Source organism: Delphinus delphis, chromosome 18 (genome assembly GCF_949987515.2).
Source record: "Delphinus delphis chromosome 18, mDelDel1.2, whole genome shotgun sequence".
Lineage (NCBI taxonomy): Eukaryota > Metazoa > Chordata > Mammalia > Artiodactyla > Delphinidae > Delphinus > Delphinus delphis.
The window spans coordinates 2560400-2575344 of record NC_082700.1 but is presented as its reverse complement, the minus strand read 5'-3'; the positions used below and the strand labels follow the sequence as shown (position 1 = coordinate 2575344).

General features: G+C 44.2%; 1 protein-coding gene across 1 annotated transcript in view; it reads left to right on the top strand.

Annotated features, from left to right (window-relative positions):
* The first annotated feature begins 714 nt into the window (after positions 1–714).
* SACS (sacsin molecular chaperone) overlaps positions 715–14945 on the top strand; it is a 41517-nt gene continuing 27286 nt past the window's right edge. The window contains exons 1-6 of the mRNA XM_059995685.1: positions 715–883; positions 950–1100; positions 7081–7168; positions 8066–8151; positions 10824–10935; positions 13647–13793. Coding sequence (XP_059851668.1) covers positions 873–883; positions 950–1100; positions 7081–7168; positions 8066–8151; positions 10824–10935; positions 13647–13793 — 595 coding nt within the window. The 5' untranslated portion in view covers positions 715–872. The remainder of the gene's footprint in view (positions 884–949; positions 1101–7080; positions 7169–8065; positions 8152–10823; positions 10936–13646; positions 13794–14945) is intronic.

Sequence of the window (14945 nt, the reverse complement as noted above, 5' to 3'; positions counted from 1 at the left end):
TGTTTTAACGCGTCATAGGATACGCTCGCGTGCATTCTCATCTATCACTTTCCTGCTGGCAGTCCTTACTCCATCAGGAAACCGAATCATCGATCCTCCTTTTGTACCTTAAAAACAAAGAGGAAACGAATCCGCGGGGACACTTTTCTGCGGCCGCCTCGTTCCCCGCTGATGCCCGAGAGGCCACCGCCAACCTCCTTTGGAGATGTTTCCAGAGACTCAAATCACTACGGTTGAAGGAGACGTAGGCCCTGCAGGTCTAGTTCTGCATGTCCTGGCACTTCTGAACTCGGTCAAGGAAAACACAAGTCTTCTGTAAACCTGCGTCCCGCGTTTCCAGCGAAGTGTTGCTGGCGGTCCCTGCCTGGCATTGTCGCAGACGGAGGGATGGCGGGCGTGGGCGGGGCGTGAGGGAGGGGTGGGGCCAGGCAGCTTCTCAATTACAGATCCGGGTGGGGTGGAGCCTGTAGGCGTGTCGAGTCCTGATGGGCGGGGCGGGGCCTGAGGGGGGCGGGGCCTGGTGGGTCTAGGGTCTCCTCAAGGAAAGGTGAGGGAGACGCAGGGCTTGACGGGAGGGGCATCTCCTCCGGAACGGTCCATGGGGGCGGGGCCTTCGGATGGGCGGGGCCCGGGGCCTGCGGGTGGGCCTTACGCGCAGGCCAGGCGTCTCCTCAGCTAACGGTCCTGGCGGGCGCGTGCCCGCGGGCGGCGCCTCCGGGGCCCTTGCGGCCGAGAGCGCGCCGCCGCCTCTGCTGGCCCCTGCTCGGCCGAGGCTTCCTCCAGCGGCTCCCTGTCGGCGGGCCGGGCCGGGAGGCGCGGGCTGCGGCGGGAGCATGGTGCGGGCGCGGCAGCGCCGCCGGTGAGGACAAGTCATGGGCGACAGGTGAGCGCGGGTCGGCCCAGGGCACGGCCCCACGTGGCGCCCGCTGAGGCCTTTGCCTTCACACAGGTGGCTCCGGGTGACCGTGCTTCCCGGCTGCGTGGGCTGCAGGACGATGGCAGTGCCCGCGATCTGGACGGTGCGCGACGTGAAGCGGCGCATCGCGGCCGAGACGGGCTTCCCCGCGTCGGAGCAGCGTCTGTGGCTCGGAGGCCGGCAGGTAGGGCGGGGACGGGGTCCCGGGGATGGGGGTAGGGCCTGGGGATGGGGCGGCTGGGGCGCGGGGCTTGGGGACGGGGCCGAGGGACGGCAGGACCGGGGACTGGGCCCGGGGATGGGGCCTGGGGACCGGGGACGGGGACCCGGGGACGGGGGCGGAGGACGGGGTGTACCGGGGACGGGGTCTGGGGGGAGAGGCCGGGGATGGGGCGGCCGGGACGGGCGACCGGGCTCCCGCTCGCCTGGAAATGATCATGCCTGGTGGATACCGATCGAATGACGGGGCTGTGTGCCTGTCACTGCTGTGAATCTGTCGATTTGCCGTTTCAGCATTGTTTCCCCTTCCCCCCTTTTGTCTGAATCTTCACTTCCTGAAATTAAGATACTTTTTTGATGGACGTTTTAGCAAGAGGGTTTTTTTTTGTTTGTTTTTTTGGTTTGCTTCTTCGGAGCCATAACCACTGAAGTGACTTCATCATTACTCATATATTTCTGACTTTGTTATGCATTTAACTGAAATCCTGGTCAGTACTTTTTTTCACCTTTTATGTCTTGGATGTTTCTACCCATCTCTGAATCACAGAAATTTAGGACCGAGAGGCTGGCTCTTCAGGCATACTTTAACACGGAAGCTGTTATTTTGAGGAGTAAATTTATAGTAAAACTTGTAAGGTGCAAATGAATGATTTAACAGATCAAAACTTTGGAAAATTGGAGTATTTCATGTTATATATAACCTTTAAGACTGGTGGAAATACTACAGTTTTCTTAAAGGAGGTGTTAAATGGAGACGTTTTACTAGAAATTAACTTATTATTTTATCCTAGTAAATATCTTCACTTTTTAAGTGATAAAGAGGTAAAAAAGAGTTGAACCAGATACACAAGGACTGCTTGAACCACCCAGGATGGCATTTCAAGTATTGGATTTCCTTACTACACAGTACAAATATTGGGGACATGCTTGGTACCCGTGATTTGTAACCTCTCAGTGGAATCTTGGCCTTCTGTGTGCCTGGGTGCACCCTCTGGTCTCTTGCCCTCTTTGACAGATTCTTGTGTTCTTGTGTTCCTCCAGGGATCAGTTCTCCTTACTCCTTGGTTCCCCAGGGTCTTTGGTGTGAGACAGTGGCTTGATTGAGGGCTTTGGGCAGGGCTGAAGAGGAAAGCTTGTCATTCTTACCTCTTCATCTGTGTCTGCCCCAGGCTCTTGACCTTCCTGTGTACCCACCCGGGTCCTCTACCTACTTCTTTGGTTGTTCCTCTGGTCCTCCTTTGTCATCTTATCCCCTAGATGTGGTCAGAGCCAAAGAGTCAGTTGGGGCTCTGTCTTGCTATTGGAAAGGTTTCTGGAAGTGTCTCTGCAAAGCACTGCTGTGGGATGGTGGACGCGGGCGTGGTGTGCAGCGTGTTTCAGATTGAGTGGGTACGCGGCAGGGAGTCTAGTTAGGAAGCTTGTGCTAGAGCGAGGGGTGAGCTTCCAGCCTTCGATCGTGGAGCTGAAACTGAGAGGAAAGGATGCACAGCGGGCTTTGTAAAAGACAAAATTATGGTGGTTTGGTACCGGACGGGGGTGTGTGTTTGTGCAGACCGAGGGAGGGGTGGTGGCGGTGTTGGATGTAGAATAAGGGAGAAGGCCCGGCCAAGGATGTTCACAGGCCTTGAGTCAGACCAGGAAAAGAATGCTCAGTTAGCAGAGATGAACAAGTTCCGGGGGATCCAGGTTTCAGTTCGCTTTTGCATGTGTTTGAGCTGGTGGCAGAGTATAAAGCGTCTAGGAAAATGCATGAAGAGGTAAATGACCTAGATCCTGTTCTTGTATTACCAGCGGATAACAGAGGCCAGGTTAAGTAACATGTTGGAATCTGTTTTCCTGTTTCTGGTAGGAATGGGATAAAATGAATTCTGACCCGTTCTGAGGTCTCTGCTGTGTAAGAGTCTAGGGCATGATCGTCAACAGGCAGCTACGGCTCTGGCACTGAAGCTCAAGGGGTAGCGGTCAGGGCTGGGGCATGATTTTGGGAAGCAACTTGCTTAGTGTGTTTCTCCTTCTGCACCTTGGTAAACTCACTGGGAATATGATTAACATTTGCTGAGCACTTAACCATGTTCCACACACTGTTCTGCTGGGGACTTTCCATGTATCATCTCATTTACTACTCAGAACAGCCAGCCTCATGAGATGGTTGTGACTAGTCCATTTTGTAGAAGAGCAAAGCTAAGATTCAGAGAGATAAAGTATCAAGTCAGGATTTGAACCCACGTCTGTCTGATTCCAAAGTCTATGGACTTCTGACTGTTCCACATCAGAGAGAACCTGTCAGGCTGTCTATTGCGAATAAATAAAAGTTCTTTAAAACAAAGAAGAGCTTAAACCATTAAAAGTGAACTTTGAACTCAAGGATGGAGCTCTCCCAGAAAACAGTCAGAGGGCACAGTTCTCTCCTGATGCAGAGGACGGGCTGTGACTTCTACTGAACTGGTGAACTTAGTGATGCTAACGCGTGTCATCAAGAAGGGTCTCCTTTTTATAAGCGAATCTTTCACAGAAGTGGTTTCTTTCCGTTTTTATTCAGTGCCGCTCAGAACCTCTTAGATTTGAATCATTGGTGAGACTTCTGCATATTTCAGGGTAAAAAGAAACAAAAGCTGCTGACACCTCGGTGTCACTCGCTGGCTCTGGTTGGTTTTGGACTTAGCATTGGGCACTTACTTGGTCCTCAGTCTTTCCAGGTCACCTACCATCCTTCTCCTTGTCTCTCTTGCTTTTCCTGGTCTGGAAGAGGAATCTGTAAGTTCTTCTTCCTGTCCTGTGAGGAGAGTGAAGCTGTTCGTTAGAGCTGCGTATCTTCCTGACACTTTCTCCTCGAGCCAGATGTGTTTGAGCCTCAAACCCGGAGGTCTGAAGTATTGCTTACCTTTCCTGTCTTTTAGATAATCAGCAATGTCCTGCCTATCAGCTCTTGAATCTTGAGAACCTCCTTGTGTTCTTGACAGCTGAACAGAGGAAGAAGTGTTGGGAGATCCAGACTGCAGTTAATATTATACTATTTGCTTCACAATTTGGAGAGAGTTATTGTTTCCTAGTAAGTGAAAGTGAGCGTCTCTGAGGTCCTTAAGGGAGGCTTAGGCTGGCCTGAACAGAGACCCGGCGTTCAAAGTATTTTGTCATCATTCTGTTTGAAACAAAATATGAAGACTGAAATGGGCAACGTTTAAGGTTTCGTTGCCTCTGGAGATGAACACGACCAGTGTCACTTTGCTTGGTTGAATGATTTAGGGTCCAAGGAGAGAGGCCCAAGCAGAACTCCCAAGTCTTGGCAGGCTCAGGGGGAGAAAGCAGGTAGCACTGTTGAGGTTATCTCTGCTGCTTGATTTCTCTTTGGGAGAATCACCGCCTTGCTATGGGCCACTGATTACAATCTACCAAAAGCATTCAGTGTCAGGCTCACACGGCGGTTGGGTATGTTGTCACCAGCAGGGTTCTACTCCGTGTTCTTCATTTTCAAGTCCTCTTTAACACCTGGAGACATCTTCCTGTGTTACAGATTTCCTTCCTTCCTCCCTCTTGCTGTTCTTCTTTAAAAGTACCTTAGCTAACTGAACTGGACTACTAGTCCTTGGCTTTTGCATAGCTCTCTTTTAGTAATCATTAATTAGTTAATTAATAATAGAATGAACAACCTTGATGACATCATCCAACTGGAGAACTAGAATGCTGTTGCCGGTTTCCTTTCCCTCTGTTCTTTTCTTCCCCAGCCTGTATGCCTGTCTCTTTTGCCTTACCTCTTCGTGTGTTTTATTCTGTTGCCTTTTTATAGTTGTTTCGATAGTTTTATCGTAAGTGTGTGTGTGTGTGTGTGTGTGTGTGTGTGTGTGTGTGGATACCTGTGTTTGTATGGATGTGTGTGTATAAGCTAAACAATATACTGTTTACTTTTAGTTGTTTATGAACTTAACAAGAAGCTTATTATGCTGTATGTAGCAACTTGGATTTAGCTTTTTTCACTCAATATTATGTTATGAATATTCACCCCAATTTATGTACAGTTAAGTCATTTTCATTGCTGTATAATACTCCACTGTGTGAATATGTCATAGGATTTGGGTTGTTTCTGAATTTTTGTTGTTAACAACAGTACTGTTGTGATTATCTTTGTCCGTATTTCCTGTGCACAGAGGTTTTTTTTACAGGCTTGCCTTAAGATTCAGTGGGAACACGTATATGAAAGTGCTTTATAAACTGGGAGCTGTAACAACTGTTAACAACCATGTTCAGATTTGTATTTTAGAAATGGGGACTAGAATGAAGATGATGTACAGAAAGTAAGGAGACCAGATGGGAGATGGTTATAAAAATCCAACAGAAGTTGAGAGTCTGAACATTTGGAAGTGGAGAAGACCGAGTTAGATGTGAGGGGAACTGGGAATGGACACGCTGGTGCCACTGTCGGTGGAGGAGGGCCGCTGAAGCTGCCTTTTGGCAGGCCGAGCTCTGGGAGCCTGGAGGGCAGCCGTCTGAGGTGGGGGGTGGACGATGGAGATGGTGGAGTCGTGATATGGAGAGCAGTGTCCTTCAGAACCCTGTCCTCCCTGTCAAGGAAGGGTCGGTTGCAGAGGCAGTTCTCACCTCTTCTACCAGAGGCGAGAGCCGGGGTAGCGTTTGCAGACCGTTGCCTGAAAGTCACTCCTCAGTAGCATGAGTGCGCTGCTGGGGAGAAGTGGATCTGGCATTTTTTCAGAAAAGCAGTCCGTTACCTGCTCCTGTGGGTCATGATCACACACTGTACCCTGCCTTTGTGGGAAACAGAGCAGTCACCGAAAGGAAAACGAATATTGAGGCATTTTTCAGGAAAGCCAGTTGGGGAAATCATAGACCCAAGCAGCTTCAGAGGTTGGAGTCCTCACTTATCTCTTCCTTTCACATCATAGAGTTTTTATAACAACGTCTATAAGCAGTTTACCAAAGTGTATTTCTAGGAACAGTATCTTATAAGATGCTCTTCAAAATAAATGAAAAAAAATTACTGCTAAAATTTGTGAAATACCACATAGTATAATCCTTTTAAAGAAGGTTACCATAATATTAATATGTTGAATGCCCTAAAAACCAAATTATTCCAACAAATTAAAACTTTTTTTTTGGTCCTCTAATATCTGTTGAATCCCATGGAGCTCTGTTCTGAGTAATACTCTCTGGAAATGCCGATCAAAAGAATGATTTTGGGGGCTTCCCTGGTGGCGCAGTTGTTGAGAGTCCGCCTGCCGATGCAGGGGACGCGGGTTCGTGCCCCGGTCTGGGAAGATCCCACATGCCGCAGAGTGGCTGAGCCCTTGAGCCATGGCCGCTGAGCCTGCGCGTCCGGAGCCTGTACTCCGCAATGGGAGAGGCCACAACAGTGAGAGGCCCGCGTATCGGGAAAAAAAAAAGAATGATTTTGTTTATGTTGATAATCCTGATTCACCATAAAATTTTAAAAATTATTCTAAAGCAGAATCTATATATCTTTATCTATTTGTAATTATTTAAGGAAAAAGCATTTACATTTTTAAATAAAATTTTTGACTAAATTTTTGTTCTCTGGAATATTCACTTCTCCAGAACAACTTATTTCCTTATATGAACACTTAACAAACAATATTTCTTTTTTGTTGTTATGCATATACATAAATCCACTCTTTTTTAGATTCTTTTCCCATATAGGCCATTACAGAGTATTGAGTAGAGTTCCCTGTGCTATACAGTAGGTCTTTATTAATTATCTATTTCATGTATAGTAGTGTGTACATGTCAATCCCAATCTCCCAATTTATCCCTCCCCCATTTCCCCCCCGGTAATCATAGGTTTGTTTTCTACATCTGTGACTCTATTACTGTTTTGTAAAACAAACATTTCTTAGATGAAAAAAAATGAGGTAAAGTTTTGAACTTACAGAATTAGGAACTATATTGCTTTTCATAATTTTATTTTCTTTTTTCAGTTATCTGACTGGATCAGGATTGGAGATCTGACTTCCCAAAATTGTCATCTTTTTGTAAACCTTCAATCAAAAGGCTTAAAAGGGGGAGGTATAACATTGACTTTACCAGGAGTAAATTCCATTTTTAGTCGCATAAAGATTATGTTTTAAAAATAAAATGAATGTACATAACATTTGGATGTCATGAGGGGCTGTCAGGGCCAGAGGAACACAGGTGTGGGTGGAGCCAGTGAGCTGTAAGGATGCGTTGGGTGGAGCAGTCTGCGGGCAGGGTCCTGTGGATGCTTGGTCGTGGCGGGTGGTTGTACCAAAATGGTGCAGATAAATTCATAGTGATGATTTTGTCTTAAGCACAGATTTCTTTTTTACTTATTAACAGATGTATTTTTATTCTGTGCATCTGAGAAATTATTTCCCTTCCCCCATGCTCCCTACGCTTTGCTGTCACCTGTCTGAAGGTGACCTGGTTGGTCAGTTCTGAGAATCTCCAGTTTAGGAGAGACTTTAGGGTATTTGAACTGGGCAGCCGTTGAGACATTGTGCCGTATTTCAAAACACTCAGAACGTTGGTTGAGTTTGCGACCATTAAGGATGTCATAACAGGCACCAGAATCTCTGGCTTATTACTTAGTGGCAAAGCAGCCACAAAATAGCGCCATTTATTTCATTTGCTTCGGAAAATAGCAACACCCCGCCATGCTCTTTATTTTTGAATTAATAATCTTATGTGACATTTGGTATATGTTTGAACATTTTTTAAAAACCTAATTTGTATTTAATTAAAAATCTTGAGCTTTGATAAAATTGAATCTGCTTTACTTTGTACTGAATCTGTTTAGTCAGGTAGCCCTCGTACCAGAGGGCTGCAGTGAAGTGTGTGAAGTCAGAACTTGCACACCTTCATTGTGTCTCAGAACCAAGTAACATGTTGATAATAGGCCAGAGGACTGGACTTTCTTCTAAATTGTTTTACCCGTGTTCTCAGGTCGATTTGGTCAAACAACTCCCCCACTTGTTGATTTCCTCAAGGACATTTTAAGAAGATATCCAGAAGGAGGACAGATTCTTAAGGTGAGGTGTGGGTGTGTGCATGTGTGCATTTACACTGATACAAATGAGACAGAGTAGTATTACTCACAAGGCCTGTTAGTATTTACATTTTAGAATTTTGTCTAGATTTGAATGGCTGTGTCTGTTTCCCTCTGCACCTGCAGTGCATACGCTGGATGGGATGGCTTGAGATGCAGTCCGTGTAAATATGTGAGGCTTCAGAGGCAAAGGAACCCCCTAAGCTGCAGTGTGCTGTAGTCATGCAGTGTTGCTCTAGGAACATTTATTTGGTAATTTTATGTAATTATATAATGTAATTTTATGTAAAACATTGTGCAGGGGCATTACAAACCAACCAGCCGACCAAATAAAATAAGACAAAACCCACATTCAGGGGCCATGAACCCATGCCTGTTTGACTCCCCTAGATTTAGAAGTTTGCTTTTTGGGAGAGTTTATTTAAAAGGATAATTGTTTTAGTTAAGTATTTCTATTTACAATATATTCTTTTAGTTTGAATACACTCATTAAAAAAACAAACTGAACAATCATAAAAGAATGCAAATGGAAGATACTGCAAAAGTTAGATTCTGTATTTAAGCTTAATAAGAAACTTCCTTAATTAAGTGTAAAAGTAGATCAGTTATTATGCATTTTCCTCTAATTATTTAGTGTTTATTATGTTCAATATCTTAGCTCTTATGATATTTTCTAGTTTAGATGGTAACATTTTAGAGAATAAGCACTAGGTCAGTTCAGCTTACCTTAGTATCAGTCATGCTCAGGCAGGCGCTGACTGGGGAGTGCTGTACCCTAGGGGGTTTAGTAATGATGAGGCACTGGGGCAGTTTAAGTCTGTCTCTGAGAACAGGATCGGTGGCTCACAGAAGGCTAATTTGAAAGCCATTTTTATATTGAGATATTAGGAAAGTGAAGGTGGGAAGGGTGTCATTATTGGGTTATGGGGGTAGAGAGAGGTGAACAGAATAAATTTAAGATAGGATTTAGTAGGGCCTCATCAATTCAAAAATGAGTGATAGAGATCCTGTTGGCAAACAAGGCAGTGGTCGTGAGCAAGGTCTTTGTACATTCTTAGGGTCAGCAAGCGCTGATGTGTATGTAGTCCTTCCACTTTGCTTATTGTGTAGATATGTGTGCCAGCCAACTCAGTATGATTTTTGTCCCTTGGATATTTTAGTAGAATTCTAGCACTTTAGATGTAATAGGAGTCTTAGAATTGCCTAGACTTAGGCCACCACCTTGTGTGATGTTTGCTGAAACAGATCCAGAGAAATTTTAGTGACTAGCTCAAGATCTTATGCAAATTGGCACATTTATTGCCTCTTCTTCTCAGAATCAGTTTGAAAGAGATCCCCTGAGAAGAAGGGCCCCATCGTATTTTTTGTTCAACTTGGGACTGATAGTTGGAATCTAGGACTTGGGATGTTATCTTGTTTTCTTCATCTCTGTTGCCTAAAATACACATAAATCTCAAGTAGCTATCCAGACGAAAGCAAGATCCAGCCTCTAAAGTGCTGTCGTCCTGTAAGTTAAACGTGCATCTTGCTACCTATTTAATTTTTATTTCTACCTTTAATATTATTTTATATTATACCCTAATGTAAATAAGAGTGCTAATTTTTAGGGATTCTACTAGACTAAATAGGGTGGGAGTGAGTCTTAAAAATCCCATGAGAAATGGGAAGTTGTGTAAACAGGAAGACTTTGCAGCTGATGAGGAGGTAGATAAAAGCGTGGTCACGTGTTCGTGTTTGGGGTTGAACGGCATGTGGGATAACTGTCCCCAGCCTTCTGGTGTGCACGGGGTGAACTAACCACCCACCTGATGTCACAGCCAGCTCTCGTTTGCACACTGCTCCTGCACTCAGTCTGATGCTTATCTTGTTGCGTGCAGGCAGTGTGCCATGTCACCCGCTCTCACGAAGGCTTTGCTGTCGGCATGGCTGTAGTATCAGTGTACGCCCTCTGCAGTTCCTGCCCATCCCTGCCACCCCCCACCCCCATTAGTGATTCCAGGGTGCTGGGAAAGTAAAAAACAGTGCCCCCCAAAGTTAGAGGTCATGAGTGTGCTAATACAGGTGGATTATTCTGTGTCCAAAGACCCATCATTTAAAATATAGCCCCTGGATTTGGTTTGGTCTAACTCAGAGCTCATCCAGGAAATTGTCACCGGTTCTGTTTTTTTTTTTTTTTTTTTTTGCTGTACGCGGGCCTCTCACTGTTGTGGCCTCTCCCGCTGTGGAGCACAGGCTCCCGCTGTGGAGCACACGTGTAGGCTCAGCGGCCATGACTCACGGGCCCAGCCGCTCCGCAGCATGTGAGATCTTCCCAGACCGGGGCACGAACCCACATCCCCTGAATCGGCAGGCCAGGGAAGCCCTGTCACCTGTTCTTTATGTTAGACTAAACTAGATCGAATTGTACTAAAATATCCAAGGGAGAAAAATTATACTGAGTTGGCTGGCGCACAGATCTACACAATAAGCAATGTGGAAGGACTACACATCAGCACTTGCTAACTGTAAGAATGTACAAAGACCTCGCTCACGATGCAAATAGTGGGTTTCCTTTACTTATGTGTAATTACCTTTTAAATATTATAGGTAAATACAAAGATGGGCAGTATATTACTGTTTTATTAAATATTATTTTTTGGTGTATTTCTTGACTAGGAATTAATTCAGAATGCAGAAGATGCTGGGGCCACAGAAGTTAAATTTTTATATGATGAAACTCAGTATGGAACAGAGACTCTTTGGTCAAAAGATATGGCACAATATCAGGGTAAGAATCGATAATTAGTTATGGACAAGTTTTATTTTATGTACTAACAGGTGAGTTTTAGTGATTTACAATTGAGTGTTTAATGAACAGTCAAGTTACCACCTGTCCTTCACTTCTTGGCGTATTTAACTCCAAGAGGTGTTTTTCTCTGCTTTTTGTGGGCAGATGTCTCTGCTAGTTGGTATTTTTACAGAGCGAAGAATAAAAATCTTGAAACTCAGAGTAATAAGCAATGTAAATACATAAATCTCTTTTTCTGTTCAGTCAACTTGTGAGCATTTATATCATTAGCGAGACAAATAGAACACTTCTCTGCATTTGGAAAGAAGTTAGAGGCTGTGGCTTTGTGTATCACTTTGTGCTTTGAGAGTGCCCTTGAATTATTTTGAAGTAGGGTGAGAAGAAAGATTGAAGGAGAGAAGTGAGTAAGGAAAATGAAAGTAAAGACAGTAAGAAGCGATAACGAACGTAAAGACTGCTGAAGTCCTGCGCTTTGAAGTGTTGTGTTGAAAAGAATATTTGTAACTTTTAGTGCAGCTTTAAAGTCAGTAGGGTGATTGTGAATGACTGTGTGTGGTAGAAAGTTATCGAGAAAAGGGAGGGTCAGTTCAGACTTTCCTGGACATATTTTTAAGGAGATTAAGTCATATATTTTTTAAGAGGTTTCATGATTTAGGAGGGTAATCAACATTACTGTTAAACATCTAAATACTAAATATTTAGCATTTATGATATATTTATTATATAAATAAATACATATATTTATTCTTAGGTCATATTTGTGATATGGAAGTTGCATTTTTAAAATTCTATAAGGAGATGGGATGAGACGTAGTATGGCAGGAGGTTTCCATTCTAGCCCTGACTCCTGCCCCCTTCATGATCTTGGGCAAGTCAGCTCACCCCCATTGTTCATGTATTCGGTGAGAGGGTGAAACCAGTCAGGTTTCCTGGCTCTGAGAATCTGTGATTTAATGTAGTCATTGTTGAAAGATACCCCGTGTAGATATGAGGGACTTTTGTCTGAACCCTGATCCTGCACGGGGCTCCCCGTGGCCCACGTCCGTGGGGTGCTGGTGTGTGGAGTGTCAATCGGGCCCGCCCCTCGTGTTTCCTCCCTGTGCCTGGGTGGGGCCCTGAGGCTGGCTGCCTGTCAGCCTTCTCCCCTGTGGAGCGGCGAGAACATAGTCCCCCCCCCCCAGTCACTTTGAGGGTTCAAGGAGATTGTGTGTGTCACAATGCTTTCTGTCTGGTGTCATCCTGATTTGGGGAGTGTCCTGTAGAACTGTATATGGGAAGAGATCGGGAAGAGATCCTGGAAGTATTCTGCTTCACAATTCTCTCATGTCTAGGAGTTTTTCCTTCCAGCCCTGACTTCACCTCATTAAAAGAAAAAATTATGAAACAAGATTATTTAGCTGAGTTTATGCATAGCATACTTAGAGAGAGGCTCTTTGAAGTGACGTCAGATTAGACAATTTTTTAAAACTTGCACATACAGAAGGAAGTGGACATGATCTTTGATCTCTTTAATTAACAAATGTTTGTTGAGGGCCCTCCGTGCTTGTGGTGTTTGAGGGTCTTTCTCTCGCATTCAGACATGAGCGGTATCTTGGCTGGTGTCATCTTCTTGGGTCACAGTTTTTTCCCTTTACTGACACTTAGTGTTGTACACGAGAACTCTTGAGTTCAACTTGTTTGTTATGTAATGAGATTACAAAAGACTCAGAATGTCAGATCCGATGCAGAAAACTCAGAGATCTTCCCCAGTTTCTCACTTTACTAAGGATTTCAAGGATGTGGTTAATGAAGAGGTACAAGTGAAGGAGTGTGGCGAAATCTGGGGCTCCCCCAGGCCCTTTCCTGCTGTGTCTGAGGACACCCTGTGGCCTGGGTTTAGCAGAGGCAGCCTCCACGTGCTTGTCCTTCCTGCAAAAGCCTCGCGGTCTTGGCCTTTTCATATCCCCACTTTGACTGTTTTCCAAGTAGCAGCCACGCCATTTTTGTAAAGCAAACTGTGGCCAGCATCCCCATATCTGTGCTTGAATTCATAGGCACGTGAGAAGGGTTATTTTTCACCCTATGAAATAATATATTAACAGGGTTTCTTTAGTCTTCTTATACATTTACAGGTAATTCCATTCACAAAAATAAATAAATATTCTATTTAGGAACAAATTTAAAAGTAGTACACTGTGATTAATTTTCTTCTTTGCCCTGTGTTTTGAGTATCTAAGTCCATAATTTTTCCTTTTTGGATTTTTGGTCAACAATACTATATTTCTTCTGCTGGTAATTTTTACCATTAATTTGTAATTTCTGTTTTTTTTTGTGTGTGTGTGGTTATGCGGGCCTCTCACTGTTGTGGTCTCTCCCGTTGTGGAGCACAGGCTCCGGATGCGCAGGCTCAGCGGCCATGGCTCACGGGCCCAGCCGCTCCGCGGCATGTGGGATCTCCTCGGACTGGGGCACGAACCCGTGTCCCCTGCATTGGCAGGCAGACTCTCAACCACTGCGCCACCAGGGAAGCCCCGTAATTTCTGTTTTTAATGTGAAAACAACCAAACTGTAATGCTCAATCAGTCACTCCATTCATTTCTTTCCATCTTCCCATCAAATAAGCAATGTTGTGTAGAGGAAGTTATTGTAAGAGAAGTGAACACCCACGCTCCCTTCTTTCTCAACACCTGCATGTGCCTCTCGATGCCCAGGGCCAGCTCTCTACGTGTACAACAATGCGGTTTTCACCCCGGAGGACTGGCACGGCATTCAGGAGATAGCACGGAGCCGGAAAAAGGACGACCCTCTGAAGGTCGGGAGATTTGGAATTGGGTTCAATTCTGTCTATCATATAACAGGTATGGTGTTTGGCTTTTCAGTCTTGAGACTGAAAATTATTTTAGCCTATGTTTTGTACTTCATTGGGTTAACTTCAGAGATGATACTGTTTTAAAAGGCATTTTTCCCAAATTCTCTGTCAGTGGCAAGAAGTATATCAATGAAATATCAGTGCGTCTTGTGTTTTCTCAAGTTACCATGGTAACTATACCAAATCTTCATCATGTGATGCAAAAGTTAATGCCATCATTTCCGGTGGAATCAGTGTAGTATATTAAGTCATTTTATGTGAGGTTTGAGATGTTACGTGAGCTGTTGAAAGCCTGCACAAAATTGTTACTCTAAAAACTTTTACACTGCAAATCTTTAAGAGTCAGGCAAACTGATTTTCACAGATTTTCTTGTACATAGGTTTAAATAACAGGAAGAAGAAAGTATAATATCCAGTGGTATTGAATAACTGACAAGGGGAGGACCTTTGAAATGACTCTGGTTTCTCACTTTCCTCATAAAAATTTTACTCTCGTTAAACTTACGAGTATTTTAACCATTACTTTGAAATCATGCTTGTAATCTAGAAAGAATATGAGGTTTCTGATTCATAGTTATAGTAGGAAATACTTGAAACTCTTAGGGTAGACACCTCTAAGGGTATATGGCTGTTCTTCCAGAATCAGAGCTTTTAGTATTTACTATAGTTTTGTGATAAAACTTTTTTATGAAATTAGCACTTGTTATCGTTTAGTTTGAAACCGTTTGTGCATTTTGAACTTGCAGGAGAAGGAGGGTTGAGCTGGCAGAGCTGTAGCTGTAGCTAGAGTGGCACATAATTTATTGCCCAAACTGGGACACTGCTGAGAGTGAAAGAGGTGGTATTATTCTCAGACACTGGCCTGAATTGGGACTGCCCTGGGCAAGTGGAATATAGGGTCACCATCACTATGGCCCATTTTTAGTAAGCCTATTTTTTAAATTGCATTTACATTATTACGATATATTGTATGATATTGTGTTAAGTAATATTAGTTATGTGTTATGTAATAACAGTGATGAAATCATTATATAACAATTATACGAATATTAATATTCATGTGTTCAAGCATTTGTGAGTTGCTCCTCACATCTGTGTCATGTAGTAGTCTTTAAATTTTATGGGGCACACACGTGAGTTG